At 37.1% G+C, this 10,464-nt stretch overlaps 1 protein-coding gene across 1 annotated transcript in view; it reads left to right on the forward strand.

Annotated features, from left to right (window-relative positions):
- The window catches only part of LOC106881862 (uncharacterized), a 14,790-nt gene extending 5,161 nt beyond the window's left edge, over positions 1-9,629 (forward strand). The window contains exons 2-7 of the mRNA XM_089346248.1: positions 1,559-1,607; positions 2,644-2,688; positions 3,646-3,681; positions 5,987-6,022; positions 7,051-7,948; positions 9,442-9,629. Of these exons, the coding sequence (XP_089202374.1) occupies positions 1,568-1,607; positions 2,644-2,688; positions 3,646-3,681; positions 5,987-6,022; positions 7,051-7,820 (927 nt within the window). The 5' untranslated portion in view covers positions 1,559-1,567 and the 3' untranslated portion in view covers positions 7,821-7,948; positions 9,442-9,629. The remainder of the gene's footprint in view (positions 1-1,558; positions 1,608-2,643; positions 2,689-3,645; positions 3,682-5,986; positions 6,023-7,050; positions 7,949-9,441) is intronic.
- The last annotated feature ends 835 nt before the right edge of the window (positions 9,630-10,464 follow it).

Consider the following 10,464-nt stretch of genomic DNA (forward strand, 5'->3'; position numbering starts at 1 on the left):
CTCTCTCTCTCTCTATATATATATATGCACATACATACATACACACGCATACACACACACACGTACACACACATGCATATAGATAGATAGATAGATAGATAGACATCTCTCTCTCTCTCTCTCTCTCTCTCTCTCTCTCTCTATATATATATATATATATATATATATATATATATATATATATATATATATATATATGCACATACATACATACACACGCATACGCACACACAAATATATATGTATACACACACACGTACACACACATGCATATAGATAGATAGATAGATAGACATCTCGCTCTCTCTCTCTCTCTCTCTCTCTCTCTCTATATATATATATATATATATATGCATATACTTACATAAACACACATACACACACACATATATATATGCATACACACACACATGCATATAGATAGATAGATATCTCGCTTTCTCTATACATATATATATATACACATACATATATACACACACATGCACACACAAATATATATGCGTACACATACACACACACACACATGCATGCATGCACACACACACACACACACGTGTGTGTGTGTGTGTGTGTGTGTTTTGGCTGGGTTTCTACAGCTGGATGACCTTCCTATTGCCAACCACTCTACAGAGTGTACCCGGTGCCTTTTATGTGCCACCAGCCTGGGGTGCCTTTCGTGTGTGTCGCTGGCACTGATGATGACGTCAACAATTTCACAGAGCTTCACTTGTCTTCTCGAGCAGAGAAAATCACCAGAATTCTTTCGGTTACTTGTCATCGCTTCTGGCAGACTCAACATCCAAAGATCATATTTCAGAAACGTGTGTATGTGTACGTGTGTATATGTGAGTGTGTGTTATTTTTTTTTACTGCCCACAAGGGGCTACACACAGAGGGGGACAAACAAGGACAGACAAACGGATTAAGTCGATTATATCGACCCCAGTGCGTAACTGGTACTTTTTTAATCGACCCCGAAAGGATGAAAGGCAAAATCGACCTCGGCGGAATTTGAACTCAGAACGTAGCGGCAGACGAAATACCGCTAAGCATTTCGCCCGGTGTGCTACCGATTCTGCCAGCTCGCTGCCTTAATGTGTGTGTGTATATGTGTATATGTGAGAGGTGTATGTATGTGTATATGTGTGTGTGTGTATGCATGTGTGTGTATGTGAGTGTCTTTGTGTGTGTGTGTGGGTGAGTGTATATACGTGTATATGTGAGCGTGCATGTGTGTGTATGTGTGAGTGTGTATGTGTGTGTTTATGTATGTGTGCATATGTGAGTACGTGTGTATATATGCGTGTGTGTGTATGTATGTGTGAGTGTGCATGTGTGTGTGTACGTATGTGTGTGTGTATGTGTGTGTATGTATGTATATATGAGTGTGTTTTTGTGTGATTGTGCACGTGTGTATGTATGTGTGTATATATGAATGTGAGTGTATATGTATGTATGCACGTGTGTGTGTGTGTGTGTGTGTGTGTATAACATATATACTTATGCATTTGTATGCTGATATCTTATATAAGTTCTCTTCTTTCTCTATTTCCAGGTTCGAAAAATGGCATTGCGATTTATCGTTGCCATAGCTTTGAGTGCTCGTAAGTCATCTTTATACCATTATATATTCTCTCTTTTACTCTCTCTTTACATGTTTCAGCACCGCCTTTATAGTCAAGCAAATCGACCCCCAGGACTTATTCTTTGTAAGCCTAGTACTTATTCTACCGGTCTCTTTTGCCGAACGGCTAGCTTACGGGGGCGTAAACACACCAGCATCGGTTGTCAAGCAATGGTGGGAGACAAACACCTGTACTACCTGTATTATCCACAGGCAATATATATATCATCATCATCATCATCGTTTAACGTCCGCTCTCCATGCTAGCATGGGTTGGACGATTTGACTGAGGACTGGTGAAACCGGATGGCAACACCAGGCTCCAGTCTAATTTGGCAGAGTTTCTACAGCTGGATGCCCTTCCTAACGCCAACCACTCAGAGAGTGTAGTGGGTGCTTTTATGTGTCACCCGCACGAAAACGGCCACGCTCGAAATGGTGTCTTTTATGTGCCACCCGCACAAGCCAGTCCAGGGGCACTGGCAACGATCTCGCTCGAAAATCCTACGGGAGCCAGTCAGGCTGTACTGGCAACGGCCACACTCAAAATGGTGCATCTCATGTGCCACCCGCACAAGAACCAGTCCAGGGGCACTGGCAACGATCTTACTTGGCTTGCCGGGTCTTCTCACGCGTGTGTGTGTGTTTATATATATTTTTGTATACCAAAAATTATGCAAAAGAATATAGTATTTGTTAACAAACTTAGCAAAATACTCACAATTGAGTTTTTGTATATATATATATATATATATATATATATATATATATCGACTTTAAATAGAGCTCAAAACTGATCCATTGCAAATACTTTATTATAATAATAATAATAATGTATATATATATACATACACACATGATTTTTGTAAATGTAAATGTGTATAGATATGTTTATATACTCATAGATATATATATTTTTCACTTTAATGCGCGTAAGGCTATTTTACTATATATGTATACACACATGTATATAAAGATATTGATATGATATATAATTTTTTGCATTTCTCTCCCAGTCATTGGATTAAGTTGTGGTCGTCCGGCTACGGATTCACCTGCAGGTAAGTTTCTTTTTCCTTTCCATTTTATTTTTTTCTGTACTTTCTAAATATTTCCATGACCAAACTCGCTAAGTTTTCATTTATATATTGCACAACATCATATAAATATATATATACATATATATATCATCATCATCATCATCATCATCATTGTCGTTTAACGTCCGCTTTCTATGCTAGCATGGGTTGGACGATTTGACTGAGGACTGGTGAAAACCAGATGGCTGCACCAGGCTCCAATCTGATCTGGCAGAGTTTCTACAGCTGGATGCCCTTCCTAACGCCAACCACTCAGAGAGTGTTGTGGGTGCTTTTACGTGCCACCAGCACGAAAACCAGTCAGGAGGTACTGGCAATGGTCAAGCTCAAAATGGTGTATTTTACGTGCCACCCACACAAGAGCCAGTCCAGGGGCACTGGCAACGACCTCGCTCGAAAGTCCTTACACATGCCACGGGCACAAGTGCCAGAAAGGCGACGCTGGGCACAGGTGCCATCACAATTTCGCTTTCGCTTGCCCCAATAAGTCTTCGCAAGCTGAGTTTCGTGTCCAATGAAGGAGATGATGTTGGCACGGGTGCCATATATATACGTTAATATCGAACAATGGGTTTGCGGGTCTGTAAAGCTGCTGTTGGCTTCTTGCTGAAAATTTTCTCTCAGCATGAAACCAACAGTAACCCTGTTAACCCACCAATGAAGTATATACATACATACATATATATATATATATATATATATATATATATATATATATATATATATATATATATATATATATGTATGTATATATATATATATATATATATACACACAGACACACACACACATATATACACATGTATATAAAAGTATATATACATAAATATACATATACAAATATACACACGTATATGTATACATGTATAACTATTATTTATATATATCTATATAAATACTATTATTTTGTTCTTTCAGCTGAGCCAGGAAGTAGCAAAGCAGAACCTTACCTTGGTAAGTTACCATTTATTTCACCTGCATTCTAATGTTTGTCTCTATCTGTGACTCTCTTTCTCTCTCTTATATACATATATATTAGTTTATGTATATATTAATATTATCTCATTTTAAAAATCCTTGACAATGTAAATATGTTAATAGTTACCATGGGTAGCAAAAATCACACAAAAAAAACCCAGGATATCACACACGTGTTATAGGTAGAGATATCAAGTTAAAGTGATGCATTTTGAGTAGATATGAATAATAACAATAAATGGAGCAAAACGCATATAAATAAAAGTTCCTTTAATTCCTACACATGTTTCAAAATATATGTGTACTCTACTCCAAAGAAATAAGAGCTGCTGGAATTGCACACATATTCATCGTCAGGGAACCAACATATAGAAGCAAGACAAATGCGAAATGATGAGGTAGCTTACGAGTTATAATATTATAATATTACATGGCCAAGTAAGTGACCGTTAGAAATAAGAACGCTGGTTTACATAGAGTTATAATGGGAGGTGGGGACTGTAAATGCTATACTAAAGGTTTAAATTAAATGATTAAAATGGGTGGGAAGGAGGGCAAAATGGATCACAGTAAAGCAAGCTGAAGTCGTAAACTAAAAGCTAATTAAAATGTGGAGGATGGGAGATAATCAAGAGACTTCATCATATATTAAAAAAATTTTCTCCTTAAGGAAAAAACTAATGACTTACTAATATAAAGTGAAGAAAGTAAATATAAAAATAAATACAGCATCATAGCCTAGTAATATATTATATTAATATACGGATATTAACGCAAGTAAATGGTAAAGCAAGGTACAGGATATTTAGTGGAGAAATAATAATAATAATAATAATGATGTGCATGCTTGCAAGGAGAAGATCGGAAATACTTAGTTAAAGTTACAGATGGCACGAACAACAACCAGTGTGGCATTACTCGGAAGAATTTACTTAGCTAACTGTAGAAGGGGAAAATAAAGGACAAGTGGTGATTGAGGCAGAAATATATATATATATATACATAAATTATAATACAGGGTATCAAGAGATACCACCACGCTGAAAAAATAGCAGTCAAATCCTGACTCTAAAACCACAATAAATGTCCGCATGGCACGATTAGCGAAGACGAAGACCAAAATAAACCAGTAAAAATATCTTTATCTTTATTTTTACTGATTTATTTTGGTCTTCGTCTTCGCTAATCGTGCCATGCGGACATTTATTGTGGTTTTAGAGTCAGGATTTGACTGCTATTTTTTCAGCGTGGTGGTATCTCTTGATACCCTGTATTATAATTTTAAATAATTATTACCTTTGATTGTTTTTATTCCCATGCTGACCACTTGATAGGATCAATATTTTAAATATCGATCTTTTCCTTATTTATATAAATATATATATACATATATATATATCATCATCATCATCATCATCGTTTAACGTCCGCTTTCCATGCTAGCATGGGTTGGACGATTTGACCGAGGACTGGTGAAACCAGGATGGCAACACCAGGCTCCAATCTAATTTGGCAGAGTTTCTACAGCTGGATGCCCTTCCTAACGCCAACCACTCAGAGAGTGTGGTGGGTGCTTTTACGTGTCACCCGAACGAAGGCCAGTCAGGTGGTACTGGCAACGGCCACGCTCAAAATGGTGTATTTTATGTGCCACCTGCACAAGAGCCAGTCCAGCGGCAGTGGCAACGATCTCACTCGAAAATCCTACGAGGCAATGATCTCGCTCGAATACAATCTAGAGATACTATATATATCTATATACATTATATATATATGTATGTATATATATATATATATATATATATATATATATATATATATCATCATCATCATCATCATCGTTTAACGTCCGCTTTCCATGCTAGCATGGGTTGGACGATTTGACTGAGGACTGGTGAAACCGGATGGCAACACCAGGCTCATATATATATATATATATATATATATATATATACAAATATATATTTTTATATGTATGTATATATATATATATATATATATATATATATATATATAATATTCATATATATATATATATATATATATATCTTTGTGTATACTATCCATCTCTCAGTGTATCTATCCATTTATCTATCTACCACTCAGTTTGTCTGCCTGTCTATAAATCTATGTTGTTTTTTTACATGCATGTTTACATTGATGTATATACACAAACCTGTCTGCAGATGCACACATACACACACACACACACATAATTATATACACATTCATATAGACGTATGCATATATATTTATATGTACGTATTCTTTCTTTTTTCAGTGTATCCAGGAAATACCGGTGCCAAACCGTCATACCGTAAGATATCTATCCATCTATCTATCTATCTATCTATCTATCTATCTATGTTGTTGTCTTTGTATTTTGTCCCCTCTGTGTTGAGCCCTGTGTGGCTAATAAAGAAACCTATCTATGTTGTTGTCGAATGAAAGTTTCAATAAAAAATGGGTAAATGTGGCAAGAATGGTAAGAATGAAAGACGACACGATTTTAAGCATAGACTTGTAACAAAAAGAGACAAAAGGTACTTACTTTCATGTACCTTTAAAAAAAAAAAAAAGCCTGAGGTGACCGTGGTCTTTTCCGTAGGCTTTTCTCTCCACGGATAAACCTAATCTGTTCCCCGTTTTTTTACATTGACTGTGATACACGATCCCTATTGACCGACCCACCCTTCCTTTTTTTTTTTTTTTTTTTCCCGCGATCCCTTTTGATCGAAATCCCCCCCTTTTTTTTCCGCGATCCCTTTTGATCGAAATTATCCCCCCCTTTCCCCGCCAAAGAAAAGCTCTACATTTTAATTTGTCCATTTTCTGTATTTAGCCCTGTGTGGCTATAGTAAAAAGTTATCTAAGTACCTATCTATCTAGCTATCTATCTATCTGTCTGTTTATCTATCTATCTCTCTATCTATCTATCTATCTATCTATCTATCTATCAATCTGTTTGTTTGTCTGTTGTCTGTTGCTCTTTCTATCTCTCTGTCTGCCTGCCTGCCTACTTGCCAATCTATCTATCTATCCTCTGCTACTGCTTGACAACTCAACTACTATTGGCTTTTTTATGTCCCCATAACTTAGTATAACTTATGTATATATATATATATATATATATATATATATATATATATATGTATATGTGTGTATTATATATGTGTATATGTATTATATATGTGTATATTCACACAAACATATATATATATATGTATATGTGTGTGGTGTGTGTATATATATATATATTTGTAAATACACACATATATATATATATATATTTATATGCATCTATGTGTATGTTTATATTTATGTATATCCTTTTTTCTTCTGCAGAGAAGAACGGCGATATTTCGTACTTGTACAATTGGTTGAAGAACCACAAGTTTGACCCATGGAAACCCACTGCCGAAAATAAACCAATTGCAGAACCAATGTCTGAGCCGAAGCCTGAACCCTATTACCCTTATATGCCGAAAGTGGTGCCACCGCACACACACGTTCCGAAGCACACACATGGCCACATGCATACTGTTACGCACAGCAGGACTGACCAGCATGTCCTACCACCACACTTCGCACAGTACCCTTACGGCTTTAGGCCACCCCAACCTTATGGCTTTCCTTCTCGATTCCAAATTCCGCCATTCCCATACCCACCAATGAAGCCGGTCTACAGATACCCTTTTCCACCTACTTTTGGCTATCCTTTCAACCAACAACAGAAAGATCAAAGAGGACAAGTGCAACAACAAGCCTATTATCAACCAAAGTACCCTATGTTCCCACCGACTATGGGGCCAGGGGGAGCTGTGGGTGGTCCTTTCTTACCGCCATTCCTGCCACCGGCATTCCCACCATTTAGAGGGTTCCCATACGGCCAACCAAATCAAGGCAAATTCGGAGGTTACGCTACCAACGTTTACAATTCTGTAGGCAACAGTAATGGTATGTTCGGAAGCCGCATCGTTAATCCTGGATCTTTTGGTTTTGGTGGAATATTGAACAGCATTAAAGGAAGCAGTTCCACTCCCTTCCTACCGAAACCCTACCCGTTCGTTCCATTGCAGCCGAAATATGGTTATCCACCTGTCATTCTCAATTAGATGATTGAGTTAGCAAAATGATGACTGTTAATCAACATGGTTGGATGAAATGCACGAAAGACAACGAACTAATGGAAAATGAAGAAATGAAAATGAAATATAGAAGACGGAGTCAGAAAGATACCAGAGTAAGGAAATTTACTCTTTGGAATTTTAAAAATTCTAACAAGACTGTAATTTCTAACATACAAGTTAATTTTGTATATAATGTAAATATGCAACTATACATGGGTTATAGAGATTAATTTGTTCTATATTTAAGAGATGAGGAATTATGTACATTATTTACATTATTTACATTTGATGGATATTTGTCCTCATCTTGTTTGTTGTTAACACAACGTTTCGGCTGATGTACCCTCCAGCCTTCATCAGGTGTCTTGGGGAAATTTTGAACAACAAACAAGTCGAGGACAAATATCCGTCAAATGTAAATAATGTAAATAAAATTAATTTGTATTTATGTGTACATGTGTCGCTCACTGTAAGTCACTGGCACTCTGTTGGTTATGACAATGAAGGGTCCAGTTGACCTGGTCAATGGAACAGCCTGCTTGTAAGATTAATGTGTAAGGGGCTTGAGTATTCCACAGACGCAGGAGATTCAATGTGACACAGAATGTGACAAAACTGTTCCTTTTGAATTACAGGCACTACTCATTTTTGCCAGCTGAGTGGAGTGGGGCAAGTCTGTGTGTGTGTGTGTGTATAAATACATAAATATATATATATATATATATATATATATATATATGTATGTATGTGCATACACACACACATGTATACATAAGCACATATTTATGTACATATTCACATGCACATGTATGTATATATGTATACGTACATAAATTCCCACATGTGTAAATTTATACATATAGATGCATCTGTATTTATGTGCATTCATACGTATATGCCTGTACACACACACACACACACACACACACACACACACACATATACACACACATGGGAACATAACAATATCTGATATATTTTCCTAGCAGTCATATATCTCAAAACATCTATTCACTTAAACATATACATTGCCAGTGCCGATCGTTACCAGTGCCCCTGAACTGGCTCTTGTGCGGGTGGCACATAAAAGACACCATTTCGAGCGTGGCCGTTTTCGTGCGGGTGACACGTAAAAGCACCCACTACACTCTCTGAGTGGTTGGCGTTAGGAAGGGCATCCAGCTGTAGAAACTCTGCCAAATCAGACTGGAGCCTGGTGTTGCCATCCGGTTTCACCAGTCCTCAGTCAAATCGTCCAACCCATTCTAGCATGGAAAGCGGACGTTAAACGATGATGATGATGATGATGATGATGATATATATATATATATATATATATATATATATATATATATATATATATATATATATATATATATATATATATATATATATATATATTGGCATTAGGAAGGGCATCCAGCTGTAGAAACTCTGCCAAATTAGATTGGAGCCTGGTGTTGCCATCCGGTTGCACCAGTCCTCAGTCAAATCGTCCAACCCATGCTAGCATGGAAAGCGGACGTTAAACGATGATGATGATGATGATGATGATGATACATATATATATATATATATATATATACTATTTCCTTTTCATTTTCAGAACCATCAAGGCACACTAGAAGCTGACAAAATGCAGAAAACCGTACCAGAATCAAAGAATCTATGAATTTGGGAAACGTGTCTGGTTGTCCATAGCGCTGCCACATTGCTGGGTTTGTTCTTTTAAAAGAGAATATCTCACTCCGAATGAGATTTGCAAATAAACATTGCAATTCTTTCTAAAATGCATTTTTGTTGTGTTCTGTTGTTTTTTTGTTTTTTTTTACACCTTTACCTTTACCTTGTTTCTTTTGTTTTTGTGTTCTGTTGCCTTTCTTGGTGTTCTTATTTCTTTGCTGCCCACAAGGGGGCTAAACATAGAGGGGACAAACAAGGACTGACAAAGGGATTAAGTCGATTACATTAACCCCAGTGCGTAACTGGTACTTATTTAATCAACTCCGAAAGGATGAAAGGCAAAGTCGACCTCGGCGGAATTTGAACTCGGAACGTACAGATAAACTAATTGTCACTAATTATTTTGCCTGCCATGCTAACGATTCTTATCTCATTATTGCCCACAGGGGGCTAAACATAGAGGGGACAAACAAGGACAGACAAAGGGATTAAGTCGATTACATTGACCCCAGTGCGTAACTGGTACTTATTTAATCGACCCCGAAAGGATGAAAGGCAAAGTTGACCTCGGCGGAATTTGAACTCGGAACGTACAGATAAACTAAATGTCACTAATTATTTTGCCTGCCATGCGATTCTTATCTCATTATTGCCCACAGGGGGCTAAACATAGAGGGGACAAACAAGGACAGACAAACGGATTAAGTCGATTACATTGACCCCAGTGTGTAACTGGTACTTATTTAATCGACCCCCGAAAGGATGAAAGGCAAAGTTGACCTCGGCGGAATTTGAACTCGGAACGTACAGATAAACTAAATGTCACTAATTATTTTGCCTGCCATGCTAACGATTGTTATCTCATTATTGCCCACAGGGGGCTAAACATAGAGGGGACAAACAAGGACTGACAAACGGATTAAGTCGATTACATTGACCCCAGTGT

This window comes from Octopus bimaculoides, chromosome 30, assembly GCF_046866305.1.
Source record: "Octopus bimaculoides isolate indiv1 chromosome 30, ASM4686630v1, whole genome shotgun sequence".
NCBI classification, from domain to species: Eukaryota; Metazoa; Mollusca; class Cephalopoda; order Octopoda; family Octopodidae; genus Octopus; species Octopus bimaculoides.